We start from the raw sequence: 16,711 nt of genomic DNA on the forward strand, positions 1-16,711 counted from the left end.
GATAGGCAAACACATTCTCATGGTCCTTTCAAGTTCATCTTAAAACCAGTCTACTATATATGTATCAAGAAGCCAAAGAAAGCTTAATGGGATTTGACTGAATTAGTGGTACCACTGATGCTTGGTGAAAAAGCCAGCATCATCTGTGCAGAGCCTTGGCAAGAAAAGCCTCCACCCTCCACAAGCGCCGTCCATTTTCACCCTCCAGAAAATTTGCCATGTATGTAAGCCGCGGCCTAGAGTAAAAGCATTCATTATAGTAGAAGCATCAAAGTTATCATACAAGGTAAATCCAACTTTTGTCGTAGCTTTTTAGTATCAGATGTTTTTTTTTTTTTCTAACACCACAGCTTTAAAGATCCTATTGCACAGAAAATCCGGCATCGGTGTCGGCGTCTGCATTGTCAGCGGAAAATCACGGGTATGCCTTTGGCAACTGACATGGTTGATCTGTGGTTTGTGCAACTTAGTAAGATTATATAATAACAGAAAGTTGGGAGGGTATGCTAACTCGCGTTGCTCATTTGAGGTGGGAAGATGGAATAAGAATCAACCTTCTAGCACTCTTGGATGCCAAGTCAGGTGCACTGCTCATATAGGCCACGCAGGCATGCTCATACAGCTTGGTTAAAATGGGCTTTATGTGTTAGGTAGTAACCTACGCTATCTCGTCCCAGAGTTTTTATCCGTGGTGTTAAAGTGGAAAAGTGGTTGCATAATCACTCTCTAGATGGAAGACAGCTTAATGGAAAGTACAAGAAAAGACAACAGTGTGCCACCAGCAGGACCCAAACTCATGTCCTCTCCATACTGCAAATGATGCTGAACCAGCTGAGCAATGGTGGCATCTGCTAATAGATGTTCATATGTTCTCATGCCTTGGAATGCTTAGGAGCTGTGCTTTTCAACGAACTCATTTATGAGCACTGTTTATCTCTTGAACTTGATATGGCCACATGCAAAAATAAATTTCCTGCATTTTGACCATTGTCGTCTTCAGTGTTTCAGTCTTCAGTACTGTCACATGGTGGTGACAGCACACTAACAAAGAAAGGATGAAGAGTATGAAGGTGTTGTTTACAGGGTGAACTCGTGCCTACAAAACAAGGAAGAAACTGTGTGGCAGTGAAAATGACAAACAGAGCTGGCAGTTGCCAGTAGCAAACTGTAGCCTTATACCTTGCTCATTTAAGGTGTCGCCATACATTTCAACTGATTCATTGGCCATCATGACAGACAGATGCTACAGGCATCGCTGTCAACAAACAGTCTTGTCATTATGTTTTGACATACGATTTTACTATGCTTGTCTCAAAGCTATTGAATAGAAGCAGAGCACGTGATGACACTGTCTCTTGCTGACTGCTGACATTGGTGCACTGTGTTTGCACAGGCCGCCGGCTATCGCCTGGCTGTGATGTTCACAGCATTGGTGACCCTTGGCACGAGCCTGACGTTAGCCTTCGCCTTTGGCTGGAAGCTGGCCTTGGCCCTGGTGGCCATCGTTCCCATCCTGGCTCTGGCAGGTGGTCTGCAGCTGCGGGTTGAGAAGGCCTCCCAGCGCCGGGATGCACACCTCATGAGTCATGCCGTTCAGGTGGGTGAATTACGTTCCATGCACGGTTGCCCTCTTGCTTGATAATCAAGCACATGGCACAGTGTGCTCTGGGGTGTATACTTGTGCAATGCAGAACCTGCTGTTGTGGGTGTGGCTGTTTTACTTCCCATTTTTACTCGCACTTTGAGCTGTATTGCTGCATTTGAACATTAAACTCGTATATTTCCTTTAAAAATGAGGTCCGTATTGAAGCAGTACGCCTACCGACAGTCTGAGCCAGATTATAAGAAAACGAAAAAGTGGAGAAGGTGGAATTGATGTGAACAGTATGCCTTGATTCACAGAAAAGCTTGGCCTCAATGATTCAGCCTCTCTAGCGAAGACATTCTAAATGGTTGTAGGCCTTGTTATTAGAACCTAAAGGTCATTAATGAGTTAACCATCAACTCAATAAGGCACTTTCTGTAGCTTTTGTGTGGCCTTGTGGTACAACATCCACCTCGCATTGGGGAGGTACCAGGTTCGATCCCTGGTGCCTCCAGTTTTCAGTGGGTACAAGATTTCCCCTGCCCTGTTCCTCGGCTCTTCTGGGGTGCAATGCTTGTTAAAGGGGTCGTGGGCCAAGAAGGGCTTCTGCCTCGTGAGGCGGACTTATGGTTATCCGATAATAGAACGAATCACTGATTCATCGGCGCAAATTTTATCCATGACTTTTTGTTCACGACCCCTTTCCCAAGCATTTTCCCCCCAGAAGAGCCGAGCACCAGGCCGACGGAAATCTTGTACCCATTGAAAAACCGGTGGGTGGGTACCTGGCGGCACCAGGAATTGAACCTGGCACCTCCCAAATGCGAGGCAGATGCTCTACCACAAGGCCACCTCTTATGACTCATTAATGCGAACATTTCTTTCCTCATAAGTGGCATGGACAGGGTGTGCCACCGTGTGCTGGGGCAGGATGTGTCATGAGTGAGAAAGAAAATAAGAAAAGTAAGTGAACTGTGTCCACGCCAGGACTCGAACTACTCGAACCTTGCCTTAGTCAAGCGCGCTAACCACTACTTTACGCAGACTTCCTGAGAACAAATCCATATTTCTCCTACAGCACGTTGCACAATTACCGGCACGATATAGGATTATTCTCGCAGCTATACCGCGGAATCCTCGAAGCTCAAATTTCGCACAGAAATGGCAATATCAACTTTGTTTGGTATATTGCCTGATTCGATCAGAAGTCGAATGTTCCCATCGTATGTGGTGGTGTGAATGCAAGACGAGCTGCTGCCCCCAGCGATGGCACCGGTGGCGCCATCTCGTGCTGTTTACAACAACTCTGTCACAGGAAAAGAGGGGACGAATGTTGTTTGGCGGGAGGTTTGAAGATGATTTCTCAAGTGCTGTATCAATAATAATAACAAACAGAACTTTGTTTGTCCACTGCCCACGTTTCCTGGAGGCTGCGTTCATAGCATTGCTGTTTTGGCAATCTTGAAAGCATGTACCGCCATTTTTTAGCACTCATTACTGCTTTTCTTTTGCCCACAGGTAAGCACAGAGAGCATAGAGAACATCAGGACTGTCCAAGAGTTAAACCTGGAGCCCACTTTCTTCGGCCTCTTTGTCAGCCACCTCCTCGTGCCATTTATGTGAGTTGGATGCCAAAAAAACATCCTTTTTGTTTTTTTCTCTTTCAGAATTTACTTATTGCAGATGTCAGTCTTGCATGAGTTCCTTTCAGACTACATTTATTTATTAGACTGAGCCAGCTTTATAGCAAGCTGTTCCAAGGCTGGAAATTGGTGAAAGTAGAGAAAGTGTGGGAAAGATATTGGAGTGTGCAATCAATGGCATGCATAGTTGTCCATGAATTAAGGTGGGGGGATCATGAAGTTCAGATAAATCTGAACGTCAGAGACTGCAAATTAAAATTATTTTCAAATTTGAACATTAGTTACATACTTGAGCTGGCATTGCTGTATAGTAACCATACTTGTGGACTCTATCAGAGACAATAACGGGCTTGCAGGTACTAAACAAGCATGTGGTTATGGCAACAGCTGTGAAGCTGGTGACATTTTAGACGATTTGCATTTTAAGATACCGAGGCAGTAGTGAGGGAGTCTGCACACCTTGTGAGATAGTTAACTGGCCTCGTGAACTATGGGCCTTTTTCAATATTTCAAATGTCATGCTCCCATCTCTGCCAAACAGTGAAGGGTATGTAAAGGTATAAATGTACATATAGTACAAATGCTGAACTGCATTACCACTGTGGAAAATAATTTACTCAACACCATATAATTTACGTTGCGTATAACAGAAATATGTCGCATACCAACTTGAGCATTAGCATGACACAACATGGAAGTCTTACTTATGTATAAGCAAACGAAGTACATCAAGGCACCCTGTCAAAAATAGGGGATGGTTATATGTGACAGGTAGTCATTGTTTTTGAGCATTTAGTGCCTCAAGTGCACTGTAAGCAAATGATATGACACCTCATGGCTCCAGGCAGCACGCATTTGCACACAGCTCTGTTCTTTAGTGGACATACCTGCCATTTTCTACTCACAGCCATTTCGTTGCCAAATAGTGTTTCTATCTGTGACAACAAGAGTGAACAGTGGGTGACTTTAACGGCAGTGTCTGTTCGTGCACAGTCTGCCAGTCACAGCACTGTCGCTGGTGTTATTTGGCCTGACAACCTCCATGTTACAGATTGAGTTAGAGCATGATGGAGATATTGTTAAATGAACAGCAGAATGCAGCAGCTCGTGGATTAGAACATACAGTAAAACCTCGGTAGTTTGAACACCATGGACCGAAATGAAAGGTCAAATTATCCAAAGTTCGAATTATCAAATGGCCTCGAAAAAACTGACGAGAACCACTTGTGTTACGGTAAATTTATTTGATGAAAATTTGAGCGACGTTCGCCTGTTTTTAGGTGAGACCAGCGCGGGAATGTCTTTTTTTTGTCTTTTTATTGGTGCTTTATTGCACGCACACTCTCGGTATCATCAAAGGAGAACTGTTCAAAAAAAGTGAGGGCCTTCCCGGCATGCTTCAAGGTGCGACGTGGCTATAGCAGCGGGGCCCCCTCACAAGCAGCTTGTTTTATGTGTGAAATTTCATCACAGGATGCTCTGAATGGCACTAGATGAACACACATTTTCGGGGCAGTAGAAAAACTATGCGGATTGAAGCATGCAAAATTCCCAGTACCGCCAGTGATCATACGAAACGCCGCTCAACTGCGATCGGTTAGCTGGCTGACGTGTGGCCAGTCGCTGCAGGCTAGAGCAAAGGGCGCAAAGCTCGCAAAAGCAAAACCTGTTTCATCATGCTTTGCCATTGCGCACACGTCATATTTGCGTGGTCAACTCCACAGCATGAAGTCCAGGTTTGAGGGTTGCTATTTTAACGCCATAGCATTAAAAGGTCCCGTTCACCAGAAAATCCGCCGTTGTCAACGTTGGTGTCATCGGCATTGGCTTTGTGAGCGAAAAATCATGAGCATGGCAATAGCAGGTGGTAGCTGACAGCTGATATGGCAGCACACTGATTGGATGTACGATAGCTTGACATTACGTTTGGCAGGAGCAGCCAACTCGAGCCTCTCCTTTCATATGAAAGGGTGATATCAGAATCATCTTGTCAGGACCCTTGCATTCTGAGTCAGACATGTTACCCCTATGCCACACAGGCATGTTCAGGTGGAAAGCTGGACTTAAAGCTGCCCGTTTGAAGCCAGGTGATAGTCTACACTATCGCGTCATACCCTTAAAGGCGGAGCTTAAGTTTCTCCCATAATTTTTTTTTATGGTTGCTTACTGTACCAATCGTACCTGGATGTGGCCTCACTGCTGCAAGACCCGTAGTGCCCGCCTGATGCTAGAGCGTTACATGGAGCTGACTGGGACTGTGCCGACAGTAAGAGGTTTTTCGTGTTTCCGAATTGACGGGGTCGAATTAAACATCTAGTTGCAAGTCTCGGAGGTCACGGGGAACAGAGAGCAGGCAGCCGCCACCATGGCCATCAAACCCTTACCTACCCTTCGGCACCACCAGCAACCACGCCGCTCATCGTGCTGGTTGGGTTTTACCCAGTCTTTTATAGTTTTTCATTGTTTTATCTTCTCTCCCCATTTTGGAGGTGCACAAACTCATATCTATGGTGCGAGAGTGTCTTTTTGGTCGCATGCAAGACATCAGTGGCACGTAGTTTGAACTGTCTTTGGTGATATCAACTCGCATTAAATTTACCACGCTTTTTGGACTTCTGTGGATATTCTATAGATCTTGGCAGGGCCAAGTAGTGCAGTTCGAATTATCCGAAAATTTGAATTATCGAGCGTTCACTGTATTTGAAGAAGTTTGGGCTCATCTATTATAGACCATCAGGCCTTGGTGCTCAGCTGCGGTGCCTTAAGCTAAGTGGCTGGCTGACTTGTGTGCATTACTGTTTTTACTTGTATCCGAGTTGGCCATTTGCAATGTTGACGTTTGCAAACAATTTGCAAAAGTCAACAAATAAAAAGAAAGTTGTTTCCAAAGCAGATTAATAGGGAAAAGAAAATCCATTCATAACAGGTCATCATGAGCCTGGCTGAATGTTAATCCATCGTTGTCACTAATAGTTCTCGGTTCTTTTAATTAAGCTGCAACATATCACACAGTTCCAGTTTTACCGGAACTGTGCAATATGAAGCACCTGTTGTGGACTTGCACAGGTACGACCTCTTTGAGAAGTGCTGCCCAAGGAAAGTAGGTTTGCGATGGGGCCTTGAATGCGACTATCACAAGTGGACACTGGACAATCACTTCATAAACAAGTCTACACTCCTTCTTCAAACTTTCTCCCATGTCTCCTCTCCCTTTTTCACTATGCTTATGTCAAGCATCTTGAATTAAAAATGCTGCCTCACTGGCTATATATAATATATTTTATGTGCTAACGACACGAAAGCTGAAAGCACCTGAGAGGCAACTATCCAAAATTTTTATAATCAGCTGATGTTTGCGTGATGATAACATTTTTATAATGATTATAACTTGCATCTCTCTTCTACAGTGTACTGTTGTTTAAATCAACTTAAAGCAGCCAAAACTTTATCTAAATTACGCGAATATTTAGGGAGCCTTCTCGGTAAGCTCGATGTTGATGGGACAAAAGCAACATTTCAGATAAACGGAAGTTTGAATTAAGCGAGGTCGAATTACAGAGAATCCATTGTAATTGCAAACCTGAGTGCATAAATTGCACCTTGCGTGAGGCTTCTTGTCACTCATGGTCACCTCTTTCTTCTTGTGTCTGGCTTTCCGCAGAGAATCAAGGAAACGGAGCATCCTGTTTGCACTCTCCTTTGCCTTTTCACAAGGAGTCATGTTTCTTGTGTATGGCTGTGCCTTCCGCCTGGGCGCCTTTCTCGTCACTAGAGGAGAGATGGATGCCACGAATGTTTACAGGTGGGCAATGGTACACCGTACACTGTGTGGTTGATGTAACAGAACTTCATAATTATAGTGTAACTCGGGGCAAGGACATGAAAAAGATAAGACTCATGATTGCTACTTTCGAATTTCACAATAAACACAATAAACTGCTGGAAGATAGCAAAAAATGAAAATGTGGAAGGTAGCACTTGTGTTTCTCTAGTTTTTCACTTGTCCTCAACTTGAGTTAGGCTATACGATTCTGAAGGCAACAGCAAGCTGGAGTTTCACAAATTCACTAAATGAGTTACTGCACACTGTGGAATCTCGATTATGCATCCCCAGTGAAAAAAATATAAAGGATCATTATGACTGATGTGACAGAGCATGAGTTAGCACTAGTGCCCCCCTCCCTTCTTTCCTTTGCCTGGATGGAGCAGTCACTGCCATCTAACTATAAATAGTATTTGTGCTGCATTTATTAGGTTTGTCCAGCAATACAGCTTTGCATTCACCCCCTCGTTAGAATTTTATTCAGGAGGTTGATATATCAACTGAAGCTGGAATCCATATTATTGTTTTAGAGTGACAGATATCACTGCACCATATGGATGCTGCTGTGGAGCTAGGATTTGTTTATCAAACTGCAAAAATTTTGAAAGCCAAGTTTTTGAAACAATCAAATACACCCCTCAGTCATTTGAAGGATTTTGCAAGCCACAGGTGGGTTTTTAGGCGTAAGACATCAAAAAATTGCGATATTGTAAGAACGATCACCGTAAATACATTGCAAGTGCACGGAATAGTTGTCTTTCTATTTTCCATAGTGTCTGTCGCACTTTCGACGCTGTTGCCTCACGGCAGGTGCCCAGTTTCTCTTGCTTCGGTGGTTTCTTGTCTCATGAGCATAAACAACTGTCTTCTGTACACGAGTTGCATTTTTAAATTTCTGACTGTCACAGTAGGTGGCTTGTCTTCACATCGCTAGCAACCAACAGCCTTTTCAAAACATTTCTCACTGTGACATCGTGTGTGTTCCATGTTCCAGGGTGTTCTTCACCATGGCATTCAGCGCGGTGTCTGTAGGGCAGTGGACCTCCATGCTGCCCGACTACCTCAGGGCTAGACTTTCAGCTGGACTGGTGTTTAACCTCCTTGAAGCCGAGTCGGAGATTGATGGCTACTCAGATGGTGGCATGCGGCCGGTGAGTGTAACCCAAAAGGAATGATCACTGTAGTACTTTCAAATTCGATCGCTGCATATTGTCACATAGTGGTGACAAGCCGAGTAGCCCCAAATGAAGACACTGGCGTTGCACTTGAATGAAACTTTATTGGGCTGACCTGCCGTAAAAGAACTAAGCTAATTGGCGGCGGCAATAACAGCAAACATACTCGTCGGTCGTCGAACTAAGAATGCCCGTCACACCGTCAACGTTTAGTTTAAAGGCGGCCAAGAAAGGTCGAGATAAAGCCGCAAACGGGGACTAGCACAACCTAGAGCATTGCAGAAACATATGCGAGTGGCTGAAATCTTCGAGACACATCTCGGCGTATCTTGCGCGACAAATAATCTGATAAAGCTGCATCTCGCGACAGCGAGCATGAAGAAACAAAGAATACAGAACCGATCCGCATGCCATAATCAGAGGGATAAGGCCGCATGCCGACGGCTGTCAAATAATTGAACAAATAAAGATCTGAATGGTTCGTGGCAATATCAAGGCTTTGCAGGCAGGTACAGTCTTTGTGTATAAAATATATCAAGTGTGGGCACACGGGTGGTGCAGTAAAACTGTTCGCTAGTACCCTTTAATTGGTGATAGCTATAAAAGTGCAAGAAAAGTAATAATTTTTATGAATAACTAAGAGTTCACTAGTTAAAGCTCATAAGGCAAGCATTGAATGGTAGGTTCAAAAAAGAGACTGCAGGACTAGATGTAGGCTTCTTAAAAGTGGAATACTATTGAAAAGTGCTACAGAAACCTTTGTGCAAAGCATGGCAAAAGGTGTGGTTCATGGGAAGGTATACAAAATTGGGATAAGAGTTGTGTGAACAGTACAGACCTGACAGAACACATATCCAGGTACAATGCAGGTGGAACAGCAGTGAAAAATAAAAATATGAGTGTACGAATATTCGAAATTTCGAATAAATCATATGTTTCTTATTCGATTGGTATTTGTATTGGAAAAACAGACATTCGAAATTTCCAAATATTTGTAAAATTTCTGAATGCACAGAGAATTTTCTCACAGCAAATTCCCCGCACTGTGTGCGTCACCACAATGCATGACTGCATGGTGAAACAAAAAGTTTGTGGCAGTTTTTTCAAGTCCATTTAATAATTCGAGCTTTCAGTTAATTTTGACACCGTTTCAGGCCCCTTGAAGATTGAATTAACGAGAGTTTACTGTATTCATCAGCATTATGAAATCTTCACCCGATTTTATGCAGGTCCTTCCCGTACAGAGAACTGGTATGCGAAGTCCTGTATAAAATTTATACTGGAGTTTTCATTTGGGTACTTGTGTGCAATTTAATTTTAATTTAATTTTACTTGCCAGTACTATTTGAATTCTGAAATAAACAAAGTAAAGAGTGTTTGCTATTTTTTAATTTTTGATTTTTTCCACTGATCGGATATTCTATACTCTATTCGATATTTGAACGCATTTTTTTTTCTAATATTTGTATTTGATTCATATTCTAAAATTTCAATATTCACACACACCTAGTTTTATACTAATAAATCTGCTTTAATGTGTTTGAAACCTAGCAAGAGTCCTTTTCAATAGTAACGCGCACTGACCGTTTATTGCTGTGGACAAAATTTACAAATAGGTATCAAATATGCAGCAAGTTTCGGACCTATCTAAAACCTTTTTCAGGCCACCTATTTTCTCTGACACACTTATAAATTACTGCACAGTGGCGCACTCATGGGCTGCCAACCAAACGGGTGACAAGCACTAGCAAACATTAAGCACTATAACACTTAATGCCATGGTGTTAGATCAAGTGATGTTATAGAAAAGCTCATCAGTACTATGGTGTATCACCATAGATATCATAGCATAACAGGTGTATGGAATTTATGTACCGTTACTTTTTCTATCCTTTGCTTCATTCTGGTGCAGACTTTAGTTATGCGTACATATATGTATGTTTTAAAGCAATAACAAGGGAAGTGCAGACATGATGTCAGTTCATGCTGTGCCCTTTCACAATGATGCCACAGGACGTAAAAAGCAAGCTGTCACTCCGAGGTGTCACCTTTGCCTACCCAAGTCGACCCCAGGTCACTGTGCTCCAGGGGCTTGACCTTGAGCTAAGCCCTGGTGAGATGGTGGCACTGGTTGGTGCCAGCGGCTGCGGGAAGTCCACTGTGGTGGACATTCTCCTCCGCTTCTACGATCCCCAATGTGGGCAAGTGGTGAGCTATTCTTCAGTCTCTTTGCTGCCTTTCTGACTGCCTTTCTGCATAGTGTTCATATACACAAATTCATGCAATGGATGAGGGCCTGTGCAGTGAATTAAAGCTAGACCTCAGCCTACAAGTGACAATGCGTCACCCTGTTGGCCTTAGCCTAAATACCAATGTTGGACACCACTATTCCTGAACACCTTGAGTTACTCCTTGAACGCCTTGCGATGAGCGCTCCCCTTTGACGCAACCGTCAGCAGCAGAATAGAACGTCCCACTGGAATTTTGTCAGTCATGATAAGCGACATGCCCGAGAGCGAGGTAAAGCTGTGCGTCACGCGACACCCTGATGACCGTAACTTAAATAACTGCACGCTTTGGAATGCAAAGTCTGATGTATTTAGGACTGGCTTTAGTCGACTACTATATATGTGTATATATATATATATATAATAATTTAATTTCTATACTGCAGGCTCCCTTATGGGGCCCAAACAGGTGGCCATACAGAACATTTACATTAGATGCAAAACACAAGGAAAGTGCACATTGCAACAATAACACATACCTAAATAAATCCGATAATATGTACTAGTATTTGTAATGCCTAAGTCGGGAAAAAGAGACAATGTACGAGCAGCTCTTGGAGAGGTTATCAACAAGAAATAATAAAACAGTGTTAGTAGTGAACAGCATGCACGTAACAAATAGACGCCAAGGCGCGCAAAACTTTATCAGATGAGCATATGACAATAATACTATCAGTACTAAAGAATTAATGCTCGAACCTATGCGGACAAACAAGACTATGCAAGGGCTCGTGACTGTTTAACACTACAAGTAAGGGAAAAGTGAAAATAATCAGAGCCCCTCGGGGATCACGGAGGGCGTTACTCTGCAGAAATAATGGCTTCGACCTTTGTAGCGAATGTTGTTAATGTCGGTGCATGGGTGATGGAAGAATCTAGTTTGTTCTATTCTCAGATGGCGAGATATGTATATATTATTTTGGCAGCCATGTTATGTAAGTGTTTAGTTGAGGAAACAATCAGCAGGGCATGAAAGTGCAGAGTGGGAAATGCCCTGCGCTGAGCACATGGCCCGTTCAAGCTTAGGGTGCAGACGCCATACATACTGGCTGCTCTCGTAGTATGCATATCGTCTTTCCATACTTTCCCCTCTTGCTCTCATGTCTAGGAAAGCTTTTTTGACACTCCCTTTTACACGTTTAGCAGTGAAGACCACTTACAACATAACCGCTTATAGCGTGGGAACAGTTATAGCACGGTTTTTGCCAGCCGCCGTCTGTCTACCATTGGACTCAATGTAAATTCATACCACTTACTATGCAGTCGCGTAAAGCGAAACACTGGTTATACAGTAAAAGCTCGTTAATTCGAACTTCACGGGACCGGGAAAAATGTTCGAATTACCCGATGTTCGAATTATCGAATGGCCTCGAAAAAACTGGCCAAAACCGTCTGTACTACGGTAAATGTACCGTATTTAGTCGCGTAACGAACTCGCTCGCATAATGAACCCACCCAGCCCCGATTTGTGCCTACGAATCTGAAAGAAAAAAAAATAATAAAGGCGCCAGTCGTTAGCGCGTCCCTCTGTTTCGCGCCTTCACGGTCCACAACGCATTTCTTGGCAGTGCGCCAAGATGCTGCGCGGCGATAACGGCGTGTTTATCTTTTGACTTTAGCTCCCGCAGGGAGGGAAGCGAACTTGGCAAAGTGCCAGCGCTTATCCGGTTGTGCAAGCCTCCTTTTCAGTACGTTCGCTTTATCATGCTATGAGCGACTTGGGCGGGCGCCCCGTCTACTGCCACTCTAATCATCGGAGCGAACGGTGCTAAAAGCTGGCGTCATGATCGCGGCTGACTCGCGTGCTTCCGTTGACGACTGGTGGGTGGAAGGATGGATGGCTATCGCAAAAAAAAAAAAAAAGTTTAACCCATAGTGCCCGTCCGAGATCATAGCCTTTTATGGGCATTGGCTGGGACCGCGCCGACAGTACTTATCCCTATTTCCAAATTAACAGGGTTGGAATTAACGAGTATTTAGTTGCGAGCTACGGAGGTTGCGCAGAAGCGAGAGCAGGCAGCTGCCGCCGCGCGGCCATGCACTGACCTTGCCGCGGCCGCGTCCCCTCCCTTCAACGCCGCCGGCCGCCACGCCGGTCATGGCGCCATTTAAGTTTTACCCACTCTTCCATGGTTTTACTTGATTCCTTATTCTGTCCCCGTTTTGGACGTGCGCAGCCTCTAATTATGCCTGCGGATCACGGAGGTGTTTCTTTACCCCCCCCCCCCCCCCCCTTTTTTTTTTTTTTTTTGCCGCGTGATGTGTGCCAAGCCGCCCAGACGCGGCGGCGCGTAGTTCGAATTATCCGTAGCGGAACCGACCCGCGTTCGAATTAACGGGCTTTTTTATACACAGATCTCTATGGAGCTTGGCCGGACCAAGTAGTGTAGTTCGAATTATCCGAAAATTCGAATTACCGAGGTTCGAATTAACGAGCTTTCACTGTAGTGCTGTTTTTAAATCTGCTTGGTGACAGCGTGACATTGGACTTCCCTGTGTGGCACAGCACATCGCCCCACGTGTGTTTAGGATGCGACTTCGTGCAGTGCATGCTCCACACATGTGCTGCTCTTTTCCTCTCCTTCAGTCTCTATGTGTTGCTCCTGTCTTTCACAAGATTGCACAATGGCTGCTGTTTTGCCTGTATCGTTCTTTCGCTTTTCTGCTTTCCGTGCATCTGGGTTGTACCACATTTTCTTGCCACGCCTTCACTCGCAAATCGCTCTTTTCATCAAAAAGTGAGCGGAAACGCTTGTTATGACTGGTCGCGCAACAGCAGAACTGCATTTCTCGTGAGGCGGCAAACTGCGAAACTTCAGTGCGCTGCTGGAACAAAGGCTCGGCTGGCTTTTTGTGACGTGCGCCGATCTAAAGATTTGTGTGAGGCAGTATTTTCACGATGACGAATCGGTCCCGCCGAAGCAAAACGAAGTATGATGTCGTGGGCTGCCACAACAGTGTCTAAACACTAAATGAGGATTCCTCTGACTGCCAGCAGTTGCGTTTCGATGGAGAAGAAGCAGAGAGGCATCCGTGTGCTATGCGATATTGTTAAAGATCCCCAGGTGGTCGAAATTACTCTGTAGCCCTCCACTATGGTTCCCCCATCTCTCCATTTTCAGTCCCACCTTCCTCCCTTCCTCTACGGACGCAGTTCAGGTGTCCACAGTACAAGTGTGACAGATACTGCACTTTTCCTTTCTTGTCAACCAATTATTATTATTATTATTATTATTCTGTCAGCCTCACCAAGACTCGCGAGACTTGTTTTCCAACCAAAAGGTCTTGTTCCGAGACGCCTCGCATTCTTTGTGGGGACGCAAAAGAGCCAAGTGATTCTTCTAGCATACTGCATGCAGTGAGACTGCAGAGGTCAGTGCAACCGCCTTTGCGGAATTGGACACACACTGGTCACAAGCACGTGCATAGTTCTGTGGCGGTGGTCACGGTAATTTCCTTGCCCATGCTGCACACGGTATGCTAAGCCTATTCTAAGTGTGCAGCGGACATGGTTGCATTTCGTTCACTGATTAATAAGACGTTTTTGAAAAGGAAAACTGCCCATTTGGTGTGTGTGTGTTTTGACCTGAGAAAAAAAATGTTTTGGTTATAGTGTGGTACCACTTACGTGCGTATTTTCGCGGCTTCCACGACCTACGATATAAGCGGCCTGCACTGATACAGAGCCTGGGTTAATGTTCTGAGATGAGACAGACTTTTGCTGAAGACTAAAGAAGACAATCAGCAGGGTTTCTAGTTGTGCGCCATCTTTGGCATGCACGTAAATAACACAGATGCTAGAATTAACTTGACAATTAAATGAATTAATGAAAAAAATTATTTGTAAAGTTTGACATGCCATAGTCAAGTCCTATTTTCCCTCTGTTGCCACATGCAGTACCTGGATGATGTGGACGTGCGTGCAGTGAATGTGGGATACCTGCGTGAGTGTGTAGTGGCCTGTGGGCCGCGACTCTCTCTGATGGATCGCACCCTCGGGGAGAACGTAGTGTACGGTCTCGACCCGTCTTCTGGGGTGCCCACCCATGAAGAGCTGGAGGATGCTGCCCGTGCTGCACGTCTGCACGATTTCGTCAGCCAACTACCACTGGTGCGTTCACCTCAGTGCTGGCTCAGAATTAACCGCTCGTGAAACAGTGGGTGATCTTTACCAATGCATAGTGCTTTGAGGCTGTTGATGTGCCTTTTGCTGTGTTAGAGAGCGATAAAATGTATGAAGGATAAGAGTTGGAACTTCAGGGTCAGGATCAACACCTGCACTTGTGGCAGTGTGCATAGTTGCGTTCTCGTACAGCAGATTCCCCTTAAGGAACAAATGACAGGGCCTGGTTAATCACTGAATGGGACATATTCACGGTGTCCTTGGGCTTAGTAGAAATTTTGGCTGACTTAGTACCCAATACCAAGTTGTGCAAAAATATGTGGCAGGAGAAAGAAATGGTAAACATAAATGAGGAATTTTAAGGCAGAAATATGTATATTTTAAGAAATTTCTCGCAGTGCCAACTAAATCATTTCGCAGCTCTAACTTGTCCTTAAAAAATCACTCTTTTGTTTTGCACGCAGACACCTCCTTGGTGTCTGCTAAGCGTTGCTGACAGCTGTTTTGTTGTTCTCCTATTATGTTTTCTTTAAGAAACAGCATGTCGACAATTGCATGTATGGTAAAATCTCAATATGAACCTCTTATCACAAAACATATTTTTATCATCTCACTGTCTCCCTCTACTCCCCTGCTCTCTGTTAGATCAACCCCCTGAGATAATTAAAGGGCCCGTGAAAAGCTATTTATTAGAAATATAAAATGCGCATAAGCAATTGGTATCCCATCAGTTCTCTCTGCAATGCAAAAAGTTTTAAACTAGCTTCATTAGCACCAAACATATGGGCGATCGAAAATCATGCCTGCTTCTCCCCCCCCCAACTCAACCCATGTTGATGCGCAAGCAGAAAAGAAGAAAACACTTAAGTCGCGACGGTGCCCTGCCACGCCTGCCTAACCTGGGAGCTCAACTGTGGATAGATGTGCTTAGCTCAACGTTGTCAAAAATTGCTGAAATTACATAAAATGAAATTAAATGTAGAGTGAAATCTCGCTGATAAGATCCCACTTATTACCTTCCCTTTTAATACTTCTTTCAGCACAATACAACATTTTGTTCCCGGTCGATGCCCTGTAGAGGCAATGCATTTTCGTATGACTAATACGATCATATTTCCACATGGCTTTGGATAACACAATCGTCGTGATGAAAAAGTGCATGCAGTGATAACGTCAGCTGCAATGACATGACAATAACGCTTGTGGCCAATGTTTCAATACTATTTGCTCACTTAATGACCCCCTTCATCTGTTTTGTGACCTTGCTGTCGCAGTCCACAGCACTGACCTTGGCAGCCTGCCAAGATGCTGCATACAGATAACACCTCCATGTGTTTATCTTTTGCTGAGATTTCCTGCCAAGGCTACCCTTTCAGTGGAGTTAGCAGAGAGCCATGTTTTAGATGCTCCTTGCAACTTTATTGTGGGTGTCCAGCTGAGCAATGGAACAGCGACTCATTTCTTTCAATTTCAGACCAGCTTGCTTCTGGGCATTGAGAAGCAAAAAATTCCATTCAAATTGGGGTAATAGAAGTAAGTTTTATGCCAAGTATGTATCATTCGCTACTTTTGGGGCCGTTTTTAGATAATAATACGATTTTTGGATAAGACGCCTAAATTTTCAATCCTTGTGAGAATCTTATCAACGAGACTCCACCGCATTGTCCACAGAAATAGTGAGCACGCTTAGGTTTATTGCGGTACACGTTTCCACACAGACGGTAATGCAGAGAACCTTTGCAGGGCTACGATACTCCTCTGGGTGACTCTGCCATGATGCAGCTCTCTGAGGGTCAGCGGCAGCGTGTGGCACTTGCGCGGGCGCTGGTGCGCAAGCCGGCCATCCTAGTTTTGGACGAGGCCACTTCTGCCCTCGATGCTGAGGCTGAACTGGTATGTCACACTGCCTTTGCGGGCAACACCCTTCATGTAGCCTTGCATGTCATACACTGAAAGGTGTCTCTGTGAGCACGCAGCATGCCTTATTGTTACAAAGGACCACAACAACATGGGATGACGACAGAAGGGCGCGCAGCGGTCTGGTCCTGGCAGCTGGACTGTTTGCCATTCCAGA

General features: G+C 44.5%; 1 protein-coding gene across 2 annotated transcripts in view; it reads left to right on the top strand.

The window, feature by feature from the left end:
• The window catches only part of LOC146197111 (ATP-dependent translocase ABCB1-like), a 118,973-nt gene that overhangs the window by 97,698 nt on the left and 4,564 nt on the right, over positions 1-16,711 (top strand). For both annotated transcript variants that reach the window (XM_084598854.1, XM_084598855.1), the window contains exons 20-26: positions 1,394-1,597; positions 3,104-3,204; positions 6,890-7,030; positions 8,046-8,202; positions 10,240-10,434; positions 14,413-14,625; positions 16,381-16,530. In XM_084598854.1, coding sequence (XP_084454980.1) covers positions 1,394-1,597; positions 3,104-3,204; positions 6,890-7,030; positions 8,046-8,202; positions 10,240-10,434; positions 14,413-14,625; positions 16,381-16,530 — 1,161 coding nt within the window. The remainder of the gene's footprint in view (positions 1-1,393; positions 1,598-3,103; positions 3,205-6,889; positions 7,031-8,045; positions 8,203-10,239; positions 10,435-14,412; positions 14,626-16,380; positions 16,531-16,711) is intronic.

Source organism: Amblyomma maculatum, chromosome 3 (genome assembly GCF_055883805.1).
Source record: "Amblyomma maculatum isolate TAMU_Amacu chromosome 3, ASM5588380v1, whole genome shotgun sequence".
Lineage (NCBI taxonomy): Eukaryota > Metazoa > Arthropoda > Arachnida > Ixodida > Ixodidae > Amblyomma > Amblyomma maculatum.